General features: G+C 38.2%; 1 protein-coding gene across 1 annotated transcript; it reads left to right on the forward strand.

Moving 5' to 3' along the window:
• The first annotated feature begins 2,222 nt into the window (after window positions 1-2,222).
• LOC116416569 lies at window positions 2,223-5,255 on the forward strand. Its single transcript, XM_031925495.1, has 5 exons — window positions 2,223-2,297; window positions 3,572-3,645; window positions 4,530-4,774; window positions 4,842-5,014; window positions 5,096-5,255. The coding sequence occupies exons 1-5, from the start codon at window positions 2,223-2,225 to the stop codon at window positions 5,252-5,254; spliced, it is 726 nt and encodes a 241-aa protein (XP_031781355.1). The 3' UTR covers window position 5,255.
• The last annotated feature ends 13,426 nt before the right edge of the window (window positions 5,256-18,681 follow it).

Genomic DNA, 18,681 nt, shown 5'->3' on the forward strand with positions numbered 1-18,681 from the left:
TGATTTTCGTGCTTTTCCTATTATTAAAGGAAGATGAGTTGTAGTGTAGCGCAATATTGGATCAGAGAGCAGCCATATTGCTGAGCATGAAATATAATTGGTGGATTTAAGTCAGGATTTTATTTAGGATGTAAATTTATTCTGTATAATACATTTATTTTATATGAACGACAAAAGTCACGCGCGTGTTTATGCGCGCTTACCAAAATAATGTGCAGAGATCTATGCATAGATCTATGTACAATTTTTCCGTATAGGTGAACTTCTAGTTAAATTGAAAATTAAAATAAAAGTAACTGTTAACTGACGAAAGTTTAAAAAAAGAAATTGGTTATATTGAAAAGAGAAAATTTTCCAAAAGTTTTGAAAATGGCTCTAGATAGTATGAAAGATGACAAAGCCACCGTCATAAATGGATTCACGGCTGCTGGGCTTATGTCATTTGATAGTCAAGCTATAGACTATGCTGTTATGCAAAAAAGAGTAAAATCTAAAAAATATCTTGAAACTACGATAACTGGAAATGAGAAACAAGCTCCAAACTAAACTACTGAAAATAAAGAACAGTTAGTGCAACTTTTTGAAAAAAATAATCCTGTTGACTTGCTGCAAGAATTTCATGAAGCTCTAGAAAATAGAACATGGAGTGGAGATGGTAAGAAAAAAGCTCTTTTTGAGTACTGGCTTAAGATCAAGAACAAATCTCTCAGTATATATACAGAAGTATCTCAAATTTCTTACAATTAATTGACTCAAAATTAAATTTTGATTTTATATTTAATTCAATTTATTTATAGATGATATATACACATTTTTATGATGAATTTTATGTAAAAGTGATTTTACGATAGCAATTATTTAGAATTGTTAATTCTTTTTTAATGCATTTATAAATTATGTATATAATAGTTTACTAAGAACCGAGCCTGAGAATCAGCGTAAGTGGAAACTCAAGTAATCAAACTTATATACTCTCGTCTTATTTGGCTAATAAAGAGCTGACCGAACACATCGACGCTTTTAATAACACTGGCTAGACTGAAAATAATCAAATGTTTTAATAGTGCTCTATAGCTCTAAAACAACCTTTAAATTACGGATTTATTATCAAATATTTTAAATAATAAATGATTGCAGAGTATTCTTTATATTTTTCCGCACGTTGGATGATTCCGTGTTTTTGTAAATAATTATTCTGAAGAGATGAGAGAATTATTCTGAAAATTGTTGATATAAAATTAATCTCAACAATTTCTTTATTTGTTTTAGCTTTCTCTTCTAAATTAATAATCGCTCTTAAAACTTGTAAAATATAATAAATAATAATGTATGATGAGAATATAATAATTGTTCTCTGACCATCAAGAGCTTCTTCCTAAGGAAGAAAGCAAAAGGTGGTTAAAGAACAAAAAATTTCTTTACGATCTTCTTTCTATAAAATTTACTATATAGTATAGTAAAATTTAGTATCGTCAAAATTTATTATTTTGTGTCGGCGAAAATTCTACTACACTGAGAAAACTAGATATTAAAATTTACTACAAACACATTAAAAATTACTATATTTGATAGTAATGCCAGGTCATACTTGTTTTATAGAAAATTTTAATACAATAATAATAATTTTTAATATAAGTCCAGGAAATTTTACTATATAAAATAGTAGAAAGTCTTTTTAATAGTTTTTAATATTCAATTGGTTATAATTGAACTATATAAAATAGTAAAAAGTATAAAAAATACGTATAAAACATAAGTATAAAAAATACGGAGCAGCGTGTTGCGGCGCGAACATCGACTTCGTTCTTACGTAGGTCAAGGATCGACGCCGTACGCGGACACGTGCACGCCAAAGCAATTGGAGGATTCTAAAGATTTTACTCAGTGTAAGTACATTTTGGATACATTATAATGCAAAGGAGTGTCGGGTTTTTCATTTTTTATAAATATTGTATGGTGTCATTAACTTGCATCATCATAAAATCGAATTTAACTTGGGCCTGTATCCTAATCTTATTTCCTTAGTTTTTTTTTCATGTGTTCATTGCATATCATAGGTAAGAGGTGATTTTATGTCCTCTCCCTTATCATTTATGCGTGCTTGACTGCTTATACAGTATGGCAGATGAAGGTGACGGTCAGGTAACCCTGATGTAAGCGGGCTAGTCGGGGTGGTCTAAAAAGGTCGGTGAAGAGAAGGAGGCACGTGTGCTTGTTGCGACATGCAGCTCGCTGATGTCAGTGGAGTTCGCTCCTTGGAGAGCGGAGTGATGAAGAGGCCTGCTGTAGAGCAGGCGGTGAGGAGGTAGGCAGGCCGAAAGGGCTTGCTGAGGCTTACCGTCCTTGGCTTCTTCGTTGCCTAGAGAGCGGACACTGCTCGGACCTCTCTAGGTCGACTCTTGGATCGAGTCTGGACGAGGGGGTGGCCGCCCAACCCGGTGTAGGTTGCAACTCCCAATTTACAAAGGGGAAAGTGAACGCCACCAAGGCCATGGGTCCCGGAGGAGTCTTCTCTTGACCAAGGGTGCTCTCCCTAGGGGGAGTAGCATTGGAACCTTGAGGATCTCATTAGAGGTGATCTTCGATTTGCGACGTTGTCCTGGGAGTCTGGGAGCAGCTGGCCTTCGATTCGTCGGCGATAGTTTCCCTGGTGGCGGCCTCCTCTTCCGAGGGGAGATGGTGATGCTCCTGCGTCGTGCTGTTTGCGCAGACTGCCTGGCCGCTATTTTCCGACTGACGATTTGTAACTGCGTTGTCGGATTTGTGGCTGCCGGAGTCGGGGTTGTCCGATGGTAGAGACGAATGTCCTGGAGCTCTGGATCAGTCGTGGGCTGCACAGGGATATCTATCAGCTGTAGATGTTCGGGCCATTCGGCGTTCAACACGTCGGATGATGATCCTGGGGTGTGTGGCCTTGACCCAGGCGGTGGAGTGGCGGGCGGCGGCAGATCCGTTTAAGCACTGCTGTGTCGGCGATCTGGTGTGGGATCGGTCTGGTGGCGGCGTCGGCAGTGGGAGGCTTCCGATGCTGGTGTCGCTCTGAGATGAACGATCGGTTGGACTCGGCAAGCAACAGGTGCAACAAGTTGCGCTCGGCCCTCAGCTCCTGAAGAGTTTCAAAGGTCGGCATCGATGTGCGCCGAATTAGCGCTGAGAAGTGCTGATTAGGAAAGGGGGAAAAAAGAAGTACACGAAGTATTTTCTTTTTAAAACAAAAATCAGATTTATTGCGCTAGAGTGTACTGTGCAAGTAGCCTAGGCTCCGTTGCTGCCACTCAGACGCGGTCTGATGCGGGGTGGGAGAGGTGCCTCGGCCTGGAAACCGGCCCGCTTATATGCCCTCTAAGGCGCTGCTCCTCTTTGGGGATTACGGCAGCCGCCTGGCGGCCGCGCGTGGTACTAGCGGCGCTGTGGGCGCGCCGCGGCGCTGTCGAGCGGGTTGCCGGCATCCAGGGGCTTGTGCGAGAGAGCCTGCGGGTGGGTTATAACAACCCGTCTAATGTCTGTGAGCATGTACATTTACTCAATTTTATATAAATAATCTAATCTTTATTTGATATATTTCTTTAAGGATCAATTTGATGCTGAGTTTGAAGTAGAAGCAAAAGTAGTAATAGAGCAAGAGAATCCTGAAGGTGGCTCGAGGTGCACAAGAAAGAGAACGAGGAGTTGGTGCTCGAAGACAGGAAGATCTTGTACGTGGTGCTTGAGGTGCACAGGAAAGGGATCCTGAAGGTGATGCTCAAGGCATAGAGCAGAAAGATAATCAACAAGGGGTTCAATTACAAATAACAACAGTACGTATGAAACTATTAATTATTATCATATTATATTACCAAGAATTATTTTTAATGAGAATGTTTCTTATCTTAGGGACTAAAGGAATATTTACAAAAGCGGACTAATGGAAAGATAATTTTTAAAGAATATAAAAGAGCTCAGACAAGAGACTGCCTCTAAAAAATAATGTAAAGTCCATGCTTGTACGAGAAATGATTGCTCAAGAGCGGAATTACTTACTAAGAAATGTCAATGCTGACCAATGTTTGGATAGATTTGTGTAGAGATGATTGATAGTTAAAAAATCACTCTCTAGGTTAGTTTCATCAAGTATACAATGTGTACTAAACCATTCTCTGTAATAATTCCAAAGAATGGCTGATTTTCAGTAAATCATCCTTTGTTCACATTTTTCAAAATCAGCTATACGATGAAACTGACCAACCACCAACAAGTATTTCATCGAATAGCTCATTTCTGAAAATCATTTATTTGGTTGAATTGGACTCTTCGGATAGCTGATTTGTGAAAATCAGTTATTGAGCTCATCACATAGCTTATTTCTGAAAATCTTTTATTTGATTGAACTAGAATAATCGAATAGCTGATTTGTGAAAATCAGTTGAGTTGATCAAATAGCACATTTTTGAAAATCTTATTAGATTGAATTGAATTCATCGTATAGCTGATTTGCAAAAATCAGTTGGATGATAAAAGTGAAGCATAATTTTCATGTATATTTTTTTCAGAATAACAAGAGAACGTTTCGAGATACTTGCTAATGAGATTTGCAGTATCTTTATACATGAACATCCAAGTGTGTACTTCACAGCATCTGTTAAACAAGGCGAGCAGATTTTAGTTACCAGTGGTAAATTGTGGAACCACTACAACTACTCAAAGTCGGTTCTGCGGAAAGCCAATTTGCTAAAAAATTTGAAAAGAAATGGACCAGCAAATCTATTAGATGCTGAGAAACTTGAACAAATAAATGGTGAGTAGTTTTTTTAATTTCCGATATGCTAATCTTAATTTTTGTATTCATCAATATTATTTTTCAGAGAGTGATAATATCAATTGGTTGTCTAAGCACCTGGAGCCTTGGGAAGAAGTACATAGGAAATGGACTGAGTCATATGCTGAACGGAGATCATTGTTAGTCGAAGCTAATCTATCAGTGTACGAGTACATAGACAAGTTTGCATGCTTAAAAGTGCAACGAGCATATGAATTGGTAAACTACTAGAATAATTAATAATTGAATGAATTTTTTATTGGCTTATAACGCTATTTAATTTAATATATTTTGTTTTAGTTTCATATTGATTTCAAGTTGATGTATCCGGACAAACAACAAATTACTATAGAACAATGGACAAAAATTAAACCTGTTTTAATTGAAAACTTAGCTTCATGTGGAGTTAAGGGGTTGGACAAATCTGTTTTAATAAATATCCTAAAAACTAGAGAATGAGTGCAGGTTAAAAAAATAATATAATTTAATTGATTTTTAATTATATTATTATTTATTTTGGCTTTTTTTAACTTTTAAAAAAAGAAGATTTTATTATATTATATCTACTATGCCATTTAATCAAACCGAAAAGAAATAATAAAAGGACTAAAGAAGCAGCTGAGAACGGTGATCCACCTCGAAAATTAACGTTTCAAGAGCGTCGAGAGACGTTTATTTTAAGAGTCGAGGTAATTTTGTTTTTACATAAACACACGCACAGACGGTAGGTAGATTGTACTGTCACATAGCAAGTGCAAAACTACAACTGAAGATATACATACAAGTATGTACAAATCAGTATTTTTACTGATAAAAAATTCTATTATAGGTATCCAACGATATTCGACCCAGGTTACTGGATTTAAAACAACGGTACATGCAGAGTCATGAAACATTCCAGCCGGTAATCTTTGCAGTTGGCGAAGTGTTAAGAATATCAAGTTATTCGAAGTCAAGACGGCGTTAAAGGCATTGGATTTGGCGTTTCATGTGTTTTTTAGTTTAGATTGTAAATACCCAAAAAACTCCGAAACTATTTGGGTATTTTTACAACAAATATTGTATAATATAAATCTACAATTCGATAACATTACTTTAGAAGTCAAAGGTCTTATAGCATATATACGTGGATTGTAAATTTGTTGTCGAATATAGATGAAATAACGTGTGATACTTGCGAATGTTTGTTCGAAAATTATAAATCACTTCTTGACCATGTGACAACGTATCATAAAACATCTGATACTTTTCTTTGTTTCATCAAAAATTGTAATCGAATTGGTCTAAGAAAACATGTTTTACGTAAACATAATTCGCTTCTTATAAGTAAAAACGTAGATATTCAAGAATCAAAAGATCAAGCGATCTGTCAACCAACGGCAGCTTTATTTCAACCTCAATCTGAACATGAAATGATCCATCAACCAATGATAGCTTCATTTGAAAGTGAATCTAGTGATAGTGAATCAGAAGAATCCATAATTTATGATTCATCTGATGAAATTGATATAAAACCAAATTGTTTAATAAGCAAAGATCTTGAAGAGATTGTTATAAACTATAGTGCGAAAATTTCAAATTTTAAGAAAATGCCAAGGAAATATGTAAATGATATCATAAGTGAAACTAAAGATTTACTTAGAGGTATTTTTAAACTTTTAGAAAAAGAAGTCGTACGAGAAGTTGATAAAAAAATACAGAGAAGTCAAAAAATGTTAGTACGTTATTAGGTAGTTTTTCAAATTGCTTGGACATTATAGACTCAGAGTTTAAAAGGTTAGAGAATTTCCGAAGTCTAAAAACGTTTATAGATCCTCAGAGTTATCACATTGGTGAACGAGAAGAATATCGTAATGTAAACTCGATTCAAACCTTGATTCACATTCCGATACATGCCCAATTTATTCCGTTAAGACTAGTTTAAAAAAAATTTTTTGAACTGCCAGGATTATACGATCAAACTATTGAGTGCATGATGTGACGGCCAAGTGCACGTCAAATGTCTAACGGCTAATTATGTACTAAATGTAATAAGATTATTGTTTCAGCAAGCTGCCAACGAGCGCCGAAACGAGCGAGAACGAGAAACGAGGCAAGATAGAGACAGAGAGAGTGAGAGCATAGGTAGCGCGGTTGCCGCCTGGCCGCACAGCGTTGGCGAGATATGACAACGATGTGCCGACGGCCGGGAGAACCGCGACTAGAGTTAGTCTCGCTGCGCTATCCACACGAGTAGCTCGCGCTACTGTATACGCGGATTTGTTGTGATTCCTGCGAGCACCTCGAGAGCGAACGATATTCGTCCGTGCGTTACCGACGAGTTGCTGCGACGCCCGTCCGAACTGTAAATCTCCACGTCCGAGACTGGACCACGTCCGTTGCGTCAAGTACTACTGCCACTACCGAGTTGTAAGTACCTGCACTCTCACTCTCTCACGTCGACAGGGTAATAACTCTCGTCTCTCTTTATCGTTCGTCGAAGTGTGCGGCGTTTGCACCTCCGTGTATAGTTACAATTGAATATATATTTCCTTATCTAAACTTCTCGTGTGTTATTTCCTACGACCCGACCTACGCCGCCTCCGCGGGCTCGTGTAAAAACACGTGCATGATCTGAGTCGGCCGAGCCGTGCCTTCTGCACGCCCGACGTTAATTTACAATAAACAGGACCCTTCTGACCCTGGTTATAACACGGCAGGACAGTATTAACCGAGTGTTATAATGAAAACATTACAATCAAACAGTAAAATTATAAGCAATTTAGTGCAAGCCGATTATTGGAAAGAAAGAGCGTTAACGTTTGGAAATAGAACTGTACTGCCTTTAATTATGTACTTCGATGATTATGAAAACAATAATCCCTTAGGTACTCATAAAGGAATTGTAAAAGTCGGTGCAGTATACATAAATATACCTGTTTTGCCACCAGAATATCAATCTAAAGTCGAAAACATTTTTTTGTTCATACTTTTTAATACACTCGATAGACAAGTTTTTAAGAATCCCATCAGATTCAGTAAAGTAGTAGAAGAGTTAAATTGTTTAAACAATTTTGGAGTGGAAATTGAGTCATCTCATGGTCTAAAAAAAATTTACTTTGAATTAGTTTTATTTGTTGGAGACAATCTTGGACTGCATTCTATACTTGGTTTAATGTAAAATTATTTTGTCATCATTGTCTTACAACACAGTCTGAAAAAAACGATATCTTTAGAGAAAAAGAATGTAAACTTCGTACTAAAGAAAACTATGATACACTTTTAGCTTTAAATGATCAAAAAATTTCAGGCATAATAGAAACTTGTGTTCTACATGAGATTAATCATTTCCATTTAACACAAAACGTTGCTGTTGATGCTATGCACGATATTTTGGAGGGAATCTGTAGATATGATGTAGCGTTCTTACTCCAAAATTTTATCGACGATAGGAAACTTTTCACATTAGAAGTATTAAATATAAGATTACGTGGATTTGATTTTGGAGGACGATATAATGTAAATCATCTAACAGAATTGAATGAAAAATCTATAAAAAATGGTTGCGTCGTTATGTCGTCTTCGGAAATGTTACATTTAATTTAATAATTGGTGATTTGATACCAACTAATGATGAATACTGGAATATGTACTTACTATTAAAAGAATTAGTAAATATTGTAATCAGTGATATTTTGCATCCATCAACATATAAAGTATTAGAATCGGTAATATTTGAATATTTATCAGTAAGTAAAAGTCTTTCAAACAAATTTAAGCCAAAACATCACTTTCTTATTCACTACCCGATATCTATGAAATTGTTTGGTCCCTTATGGAAAATTAGTTGTATTCGCTTTGAAAGTAAAAATCAAGATGGTAAAAATACATCTCAAAGTACGACAAGTCGTGTGAATATTACTAAAACAATTGCGATGAAGCATCAACTAAACTTAGGTTGTAGATTTGTGACGATGAAAGTTAGCCAGCCGATATTTAAATCAAATTGTTATAAAAACAAATTCATTGCAGAATTAGTAGATTACAAGAAAATTTTTAATTTAATTCTAAAGAAAAATATTGTAAGCGTTAAATCGGTTAAATACTACGACAAAATAATAAAAACAAATAGTGTTTTAGTTGAATTTTCGTTTTCAGGGCCTATATTTCATGTAGTTCAGGAAATTATTGTTGGTGAATCGAAATTCATTTTTATTACAAAAAAAATGAAGGATTGTTTTTATAACGAACACTTTCAAGCTTACCAAGTTTTTAACGTTAATGAATTTGATTGGGCGAAAGTAGACAGCGACTTATTATTATATTAATAAACTATGGATCTAAATAAATAAGGTTTTCTCAATGTATTCATTTTTTATTTTCATTTGTCAAATATCCTTTTCCTAATATATACATACTTGCAATTTCGCGATGATAATTAAATTTTGTCATGATATCAGATATATAAATCCTACACCTAGGTGGCGTCGTGTCTAACTCTTAACTCGCAAGCGGTGAAAATAATGGACGATTACTATATAAGAAAATTTCCGTACATCTTCGACAGCGTAACACATGTAAGCGACTTTATCATATGCGTGCGAATTAGTTAGGTTAGGTTATAAATAGGGCTATAAACTGCGAGCGTCATCGAAATCTCCATGAAACCTGATCTGTGTGAATGAATTTGTGAAAAGTGCGAAAAGGCGAGTGCCCATTGCGAGATGAAGCAGGCATAAAATAATAAAATCAACCCTAATTTTTTCAAATTTCATTTATTCAAAAAAAAAAAGAAAAAAAATGTACTAACTTATATAGTAATTTTCAATAGGCATAATTTTTACTACATAAAATAGTAATTTTTAATAGAAAGCAAGTATGACCTTCCATTACTATATTATATAGTAATTTTTCGTAGGTTTATACTAAATTTTACTACATAGTTTTCTCAGTGTAGAACGATATCATCCTACGTACGGAAGAACCTGCACAGAAAACGTCGTAACTCTAGCTAGAGCGAAAGTTGGCGAGCAGATACGATATCTCGATGTCTGTTCTCTATACCCATATATCTGTAAAACGGGTATCTTTCTGATCGGGAATCCAAAAATATACGTCAGAAAATATGTGTCGCGAGCTGGTCGGCGATAATTTCGAGCTTTTCACTAAAAACGTCGAGGGCCTTGTGCAGTGTGAGATACTTCTACCGCGCAATTTATTTTATCCGGTATGACCTTTTAAACTGCATAATCGCTTACTTTTCCCGCTGTGTTGCTCGGAAATTATGAATCAGGGCGACTGAGATCACAATAACGAGAATGATTGTATTTTGTTGGGTCACGTTAGAAACAAAGAAAGTGCTAGAATACGGTTATGTACCAAAAGCAATAACGGTTATTTGGCAGTATGAGATTACAAAATACGATCCGGCAATACGTACTGGCGGCTTATTCGCAAGGTATATTGCGGGGCAATCTACCGCAAACGCATGTGAATTGATCGCGAAAAGAAATGTTGGAATTTGTCACGAATCCCGATGTAGTAATCTAAAATTTTCTCTCCGCAAGCGGTACGATTATGTACTATACATTTACGTATAGCGATGAGTTAAAATCCAACTCGCCTTGCACTGACGTTGTCATCGCCGTACATACGACAGCGCAAGCACGATTTATTCTGCTTGATTATCTAATTAAATTGGACGAGCGTGTTTTGTACTATGACATGGACTTGGTTAGTTTTAATACTAAAATCGATGGCTCGTACGGGTATGAACCGCCTACGGGGCCGTATTTGGGGCAGCTTATGGACGAGTTGGAAGAATACGATCCTGGGGCCTATATAGAGTGTTTTACCTCTGCGGGTCCTAAATTTTATGCATACCACGTGTAAAAGAGCGATGGAAGCATTACAGATGTTTGTAAAGTAAAGGGCTTAAGGCAAAACTACGAGAATGGAGAAAATAGTGCATATAGTGCTTCACTCACGACTGAACTGTGTAGCCACTTTATTTTTTAAAAGTAGGACCTACAACAGCTAAATTGAATAATTTAATAAAATTTTTTTTAAATATTTAAAATTTTTTCATAATTTTTCTACTTTTTAACATTTTTTCAAAATTTTGCGGGAATAATGGGTTTGTTTCCCGCATTTTTCGAGAATAAAGAGTTTATTTCCCGCAAATTTACTTTATTCCCGCATTTTGCGAGAATAAAGTTCTTTGCGGAAAAAAGAGGGAATAAAATGCTTCTTTAGTCCCGATTTTCAGGGAATAAAGTGGCTATTATAGTTCAGTCGTGAATAAATTAAATTTCGGCAGTATAGTTAAATTGCTTAAAAAGCATCACAATATGAACAGTATTCATCACAATGATGAATACTGAGGATTCAGGTGGTAATACCGTAACGAATAATGTATTGCGCCAGACAGCTATACACGAAGTAATATCTGTTAACGAAGAGATTGTAGTGCTAAAAAAGAGACGCTTTGTTAATCCGACAATATCGTATCCCAAAGGTTATGAAAAAAGTAAACTGTTTTTCATGATACGTGCACGAAAAATGCCACTTTCTATGCATGTAAAATGAATAAAAAATCGAGTTTTTCTTAGCAGCGGGAAACGGTGGTTATAGAAAAATGACAATTTCAATTAAGAGAAAATTATAACGTCGAATTACCTTTTCTGTAGCGAGGCCAGAGGTCAAGTGACTCGAGCGCGTGTGGCGCTGCCCTTATAAGCACTCGCCCGAGATTACCCCTCTCTGGGTTTCGTTTCGTAGAAATCCCCGATCGCTTAGCGATCATGTCACCTCCGAACCACTGCCTGTTATCACGTCAGCCTTTCGGCCCGAGCCCTGACATTGTCAGCAGGTTCCTGACCCATTTTTCCTAATTTTGAAAACCAGAGATTTTCCGCCTGGGAAACCACCCTCGCGAGACTACAGCTTTTGAGAACCATACGTTCTCTCGGCACGGCATGGTCTGTCTCGCAAGGGTAAATTTTCCAGATCACAGAAAAACCTCGGGTTTTCCTGGCACAGCACGGCATATTTCTGGCGATGGCTCGGAGCGCATTTTCCAACGTGGATTCCCCCGAGTTCCTGGCGTCGCTTTACATAGTTTTCAAAATATTAGCAAGTGGCGCGGTATCGCCACGTAGGTGAGTTTGAAAAGCCTGCGGCGACTGCGACACTATTTACTTCTATATTGGGTTTTCAAATTTTCAATTTAATAAAAACAAATATTTACATTATTGTATCTAAATTTTTTTGGCGTAAAATCATATTTGTATGCTTAACTATGATTTCCAATCGATATATTGCCAAGAATGCAGCTTTTTTTACAATAAACAAGCATGTCTTAATAAAAATGCTAAAATCCGTTTGGAATTCTTTCGCCCAAATGTTCAGACCATGAAGTTGGCTGCACACGGCTAGTGTTAAGGCCGTGAATTCAGCCGCACATATTGCTTTCCCACATACTTATACAGACCAGTGGGATCCCTGATGTGATCACACATATACCGACCAGCGGGACTACGGATATTATTTCATTTTTTTTTAATTTAATATCAAGTGGCGCGGTAGCGGTAGCCAGGGTAGCCGATGACGACGTCTAGGTAAAGTGCACCGTGGTTTTTTTATGTCTACGTGTAAAAATCATTCAAGGAAGGTGTCTAGAGGTACAGGGTGGCCGATGACGACGTCTAGGTAGTGCGCTTCATGGTATTTTGTGTCTGGATATAAAAATCATTCAAGGCCGGTGTCTAGGTTACAGGTTGGCCGATAACGAGGTCTAGGTAGTTCGCCCCGTGGTTTTTGGTATCTAGGTGTAAAAATCACTTGAATGCGGTGTCTAGGTGTACAAGGTGGCCAGTGACGAGGTCTGGGTGGCGCGCTTTGTGTTTTTTTGTGACTATATGTAGAAAACATTCGAGGAAGGTGTCTAGAGGTAAATACCGGCCCGATTGAAGGGTGTTTAGCTCCCAAAGCTGAAAGTCTATCTGCTATTTCGTTACCCCTGATCCCGGTGTGCCCTGGGACCCAAAGCAGCCTGACCTTGTTGTTGTGAGCGGTCAGCTGATTTACAACCACTTTGCATTCCCAGACCAGTCTGGAGGTTGTCCTATGAGCCATAAGTGCTCTAAGTGCCACCTGACTGTCTGAACAAATGGTGATAGTTCTATCCCTTGCGCCGAGTTCAATGTTCCTCTGAGCGCCGGTCAGTATAGCGTCTATCTTGGTCTGAAAGACCGTAGCATACTGCCCCAGAAAAAAGAAGGTTCCCCTTCCATCCCTTCGGCAGTAGTACCCCGAACCAGTGCCAGTCTCTGCCCAAGAGCCATATGTGTATCAGACGTCCCCCGTTCCTGGTAGACTGTCCTTGCGGGCCTTCTATTCCTCTCTCGTTGGTATGACGACCCCATATCTTCTTCCAAAGAAGTAGCGCGGGATCATCATATCAGTTTTAATGGGAAATTCCAGCAAGAGACCCACCCGGGAGCCGGGTGTGCCTCGTGCCTTGTGTCCATTGTCCATACGCATTAAGTCTCTGCGCTGCCTTAGCAGCCATCCAATGATAGTAAAATAGAGTGGTTCAATTTTCACAAGGATTCCAAGTGCCTTAGTAGGCTTGGTCCTATAGGCCCCTGTCGCCCCCTCAGCACCTGTCCCCTGAGTTTCTTTAGTGCTGCCCTAGCACTCACCAGCTCCGCCCTTGGCCACCAGACCAATGCGACGTAAGCCAGACGGGGTACCAGAAAAGCCTTGTATAACTACAGTTTAATCCGGGGACTTAGTCCCCATGTACTACCGAATGCCCTGCGACATGTCCAGAGAGCCGCCAGGAATTTATCGCACTGGGCCGTGAGATGCTTTTCCCAGGTCAACTTTTTATCCAGAACAATGCCAAGGTACTTAGCTAAGTCCTTTGCCTGTAGGACGACTCTAGAGAGTTTGGGCGCTCTGTAGGTATCTAACTTGTACTTGCGGGAGAAGATCACCATCTCGACTTTATCCGGGTTAACCGAAAGTCCCGTCAAGCAGCACCATCTCTCCACTTTCCTTAATGCAAGCTGCATGGTGTCCATGACTGCGCCAATTTCGCTTCCTTTTATCAGTATCAGGAAATCGTCCGCACAGGCTTGAGCATAGCAGCCCCACCCATTCAGCACTTCCAGCAGCCCATTTGCCACCAGGCACCAAATGGTGAGCGACACCACCCCGCCCTGCGCGCATCCCTTACTGATTTTGCCGGAGACCATTACGGTTTTGAGACTCGAGATCACAGTCTTGCGGGTGAGCATACGCTGAAGCCATTTTATTAATGGCCCGGACATCCCATGCAGTCCTGCCTCTTTGACAACTGCTTTAATAGAGGTGCAGTTAAACGCTCCCTCTATGTCTAGAAATACTCCCACCATTAGCTCCCCCCTTTTCAGCTGCTCCTCAATGCGCCAAACCGCCGAGCGTAAGGCAGTCTCTGTAGAGAACCCTGCCCTGTACGCATGCTGGTTAGGGTAAAGAGAAAACACGGTTAGGATATCGTCTTCAATAAATCTATCTACCAATCTTTCTATTGTCTTGAACACAAAGGAGACTTATAGGTTTGTAATCCTTGATGGTAGTGTGACTTGGCTACCCTGTCTTGGGAATAAATACAACCTTGGCCGTTTTCCATATTTCAGGTACATGAGCCAAAGATACACTTGCTCTGAAGAGCTTTACCAAGGGACCCACTAGTTATTATATTCCGCAACGAAATTACAGATAAAAAAGAACTAAGATCAATCAAACAAAGTCAAGTTTATAATATAGCGCGGCAGCGCCACGAAGGCGAGTTTGAGAAGCAGATGAAGTCGCAGCGCCCTCATGTTTTTTATGCCAAACTATGATTTTCAACAAATATATTGATAAAAACAGCTACTTTTGATATAATACACGAGTGTGTCATTCATAAAATGCTCAAATCAAATCAAAAAATGTTAGGACCGATAAGTTAGCCGAAACAAGTGTTAGGACCGTTAAGTTGGCCGCACACCTATATACAGATGGATATTGCTTCCTCATCGGTTCTCTGCATGCTCGCTCACATGTAGTTTTTAGTGTCTAGCTGTAGAAATAATTCGAGGGCGGTGTCTAGGTGTACGGGGTGGCCGATGACGAAGTCAAGGTGGCGTGCTTCCTAATATTTTATGTCTATTTAAATACATCATTCGAGGGCGATGTCGAGGTGTACGGGGTGGCCGATGACGAGGTCTAAGTGGTGCGCTTTGTGGTTTTTTTGTGTCTAGGTGTAGAAAGCATTCGAGGGTGGCGTCTAGGTGTACAGGGTGGCCAATGTCCAGGTCTAGGTGGCACGTTCCGTGGTTTTTTGGTGTCTAGGTAAATAAATCATACGCGGACGGCGTCTAGGTGTGCGGGGTGGCCGATGATGAGGTCTAGGTGGTGCTCTCCGTAATTTTTTATGTCTAAGTAAATAAATCATTCGAGGACGGCGTCTAAGTGTACAGGGTGGCCGATGACGAGGTCTAAATAGTTCGCACCGTGGTTTTCAGTGTTTAGGTGTAGGAATAATTCGAGGACGGTGTCTAGGTGTATAAGGTGACCGATGACGAAGTCTAGGTGGTGTGCTCCGTGGTTTAAAGTGTCTAGTTAAATAAATCATACGAAGACGGCGTCTAGGTGTACAGGGTGGCCGATAACGAGGTCTAGCTAGTACAGGGTGATTTCATAGTGATAAAAATGTTACAAAAAATCCATGGACGGAAAGTGCTAGAGATGCTTATATTTTATTTTTAGAAGAAATATGAAATACTCAAAAAAAATATTACAAAAAGAACTGGAATCTCTAAAAAAATTAAATTTTAAAAAAGTAAAAGGTTAGGCGAGTTTGATATATTCCGCAATGAAATAACAGATAAAAAAGAACTGAGATCAATCAACCAAAGTCAAGATTTTCGTGGTAAGGATTTTTTTTTGTTCAAACGTTCGCTGTAACGTTTTGAAGCAGCAAGTCTTGCACCTTGCTCCAAAGTCTGAACGCTCTCTGAACTATCTCTTTTACTTAAAGGAATTTTGTTTAAAGCACGTTTAAAATTTTCACTAATTGACAATACAATGGGATTACTTATAAATTTAGACGGAGTGTCAGACGATGCTATAAAATTAGCAAGTTGAAATCTTCCAGCAGGTTCTTCATCTGTTGCCTTGCTCTGAACAGCATCATCCACCAAATCTATAATATTTGACTAAGGTATAACTTTATCGTCGATGCTGACTATACCCGAATTATCCCATTTGATACGGTGAGGTACACTTGATTTCCAATGTTTAAGCAATAAACGAGCTTTCCTCACAGAACCCTCAGGTATAATTGTCAAAATTGCCTCATCAGACAATGGATTCAGTGTGTCCTCATTTTCAATCCCTACACCACCAGCAGCAGCATTACCATCGGATAAAAGTTCTTGACATTCTAAAATTTTAAAATTAAGATACCTTCTTAAAATGTGTAAATACTTTTGACAGTTTTCTCTCTCGTCTGGAATACTTTTTGAAAAAAGTATATCGTGCATCTCAGCATCAACACGTGATAAGTTATCGCATTTTGTCTGTACACTCGGCTGTTCCAATCCATTACTCGATTCATCTGGCTAATGTTGTTGTTTCATTACACGTTCATATGTTCCCTCCGGTAAAATATCATTTTACGTGCATGTTCCATACTTAACTTTTAGAACTACCGAATAACTTTGACACTAGTGCGCCAATTATAGGTGCAAGTAACATAGGCAAAAAAGCACCACCGTCTTGAATAATCACCCGTTTCTTCTTCTTCAACGCTTTTTCATTATTATCACTGCTCATATTCAATAATTTACGCAAAATGTATTTATGTTTCTTCAATCTTGACTTGTGAGAATTTTTAATTTTTATGACACCTTGTAACACATTTAACGCACACTCACATATACTTTTGATGAGTTTTTTGTCCGCTGAGCGAATTAAGGCTAAACGTTGCTGTCCGTCAGCGTGACAAAGAGCATTCAATATTGCTACACGCTTTCTTGTAAAATGTTTAGGTAGACAGCCACACTCTGTATTGTCAGCATCAGCAGCAGCACCACGCTGTCTTCTACCTATTCTCCTTCTAACTTTGTCCTTGTTTTTCTGCTTTGATGCTTTCCCCGCCATCGTTCTCCTCAGACTAATGTTCAGTTATACTACGATCTACTTTTATCGAAATTTGTTTTTCGGTAAATACACGTAGCGCAACCTATCATCGGGAAATATACAGGTTCTGAAACGAAATTCTTTGCCAGTCGACTGTTTTAAATCCTAAATAGCGTAATAGAGTAGCATACAATCGAAAGTTGCATTACACATAAGCGGTAGATGCTTAAGAAACCGTTTGAAAAGTCGGTTTTACCACATCCCATAGGACCACTTACAATACAAGTGAACAAGTGCTTGAAACGCGTATCCATTTTAGATACACACTAGCCAAAATTACAGATACACATAAGCGGACGGGCGGTGGCGACGCGGCGCGGCACACGTAAAAATAAGCCAATTTTACGTGTGCTGAATCACAAGCTGTTATTTCCGCTATTCAAGCTGATAATCGCGAGCAATAAGCTAAATAACACCGCGAATAAGCTGTATTATGCGTTAAAATAAGCTAAATTTCCATAAGAAGCGTTCTCTTCGATGACAGGAGCTATACTGATGGTAAACATATGTGTGAGAAATCTTATAAATGAAAAATAAGTGAATTATATAAAAAATTTCTGTTAATTTATTTACAATAGAAAGATACTAAAGTTAATTATTCTTATCCAAATCGTAGCGACTTACGTGACGTAAGGTATCGTCGTTTTTTTAATACAACACAACATGTCTTTGATTCATCACGCGTTACAACCTCATGTGTTTTAGTTATTTGATAGCTTTGAATTTCAATCGTATTTTACTACATTCACCGTTTATTTTTTCAGATTCTTGATCTTCGTTGACAAAGGCATCGTTGATCAAATTCTTAATGCTTTCAAAATTAATTTTTACACCGTTTGAGAAATTTAGTGAGATACCTATTATTTCACAACATTCAATTTTATCATTTTTATTGGGCGTTACAGCTGTGTAAGCGTGAAACTTTGGTCCATCTGAAACCAAATTATCTATATACGTATTCTCACCGTAGCCGCAAAGTTCATCTGTCATATCACCTAATTTAGAACCGATACAAGGTTGATACTCATCCGGAGTATCATTATGCAAATTAAATATACAGGAATCTGTGTCGTAATAAAGAACTCGATTATCTCACTTTTCCAAGTATTCATACAGTTTTAAACGTGCTTGAACTGTGGTATACGCTGCAATTACGTCACTAGTATGCGGTGCAGGCGTTACAGCTTCATCTCTATATTGCCAATTTACGTATAGTATCTCATCGTTTATTGCAAGTAAATCAATTACCTCTCTCTCTCTGGACAAGTAAGAAGTTTTAAAAGAGATTCACGTGATTTTACTACTTCAGTTTGCTTCAAATTACTTCGTTGTCCGAACTTGCCCCAAAATGAGTTTAAGCATAGTTTAGCAACTGCACGTAAACCTGCAATTTTTCTATGTTATTTTTATCTAAAATCATACCCTCATCACGTTTGTACTGTTCTATATATTGCGATTTTGTTGTTTTATCAGTGCACCACGAAGGCCAGCCGCTAGCCTCTTGTTTAATTTTTAAAAATGTATTTACATATTCAGCAAAAAGACCAACGGTACCGTTAACTTGATTATACCAAGTTACCTCATAGTGCCAAACTATGTAAATTTTCATAACACTATAGCCAAGTTCTACAGCTTTACGCAACTCATCGACAACCCAAGTACCCGTGAATTCC

Source organism: Nasonia vitripennis (genome assembly GCF_009193385.2).
Source record: "Nasonia vitripennis strain AsymCx chromosome 2 unlocalized genomic scaffold, Nvit_psr_1.1 chr2_random0010, whole genome shotgun sequence".
NCBI classification, from domain to species: domain Eukaryota; kingdom Metazoa; phylum Arthropoda; class Insecta; order Hymenoptera; family Pteromalidae; genus Nasonia; species Nasonia vitripennis.

What these genes read in the sequence shown, in the direction of transcription:
- LOC116416569 (XM_031925495.1), top strand. Translation starts at nt 2,223, where the DNA reads ATGCAGCTCGCTGATGTCAGTGGAGTTCGCTCCTTGGAGAGCGGAGTG. An exon ending in AATCCTGAAGGTGGCTCGAG is followed by an intron (nt 3,646 to 4,529) that starts GTGCACAAGAAA and finishes TATTTTTTTCAG; the next exon opens with AATAACAAGAGAACGTTTCG. An exon ending in GAAACTTGAACAAATAAATG is followed by an intron (nt 4,775 to 4,841) that starts GTGAGTAGTTTT and finishes ATTATTTTTCAG; the next exon opens with AGAGTGATAATATCAATTGG.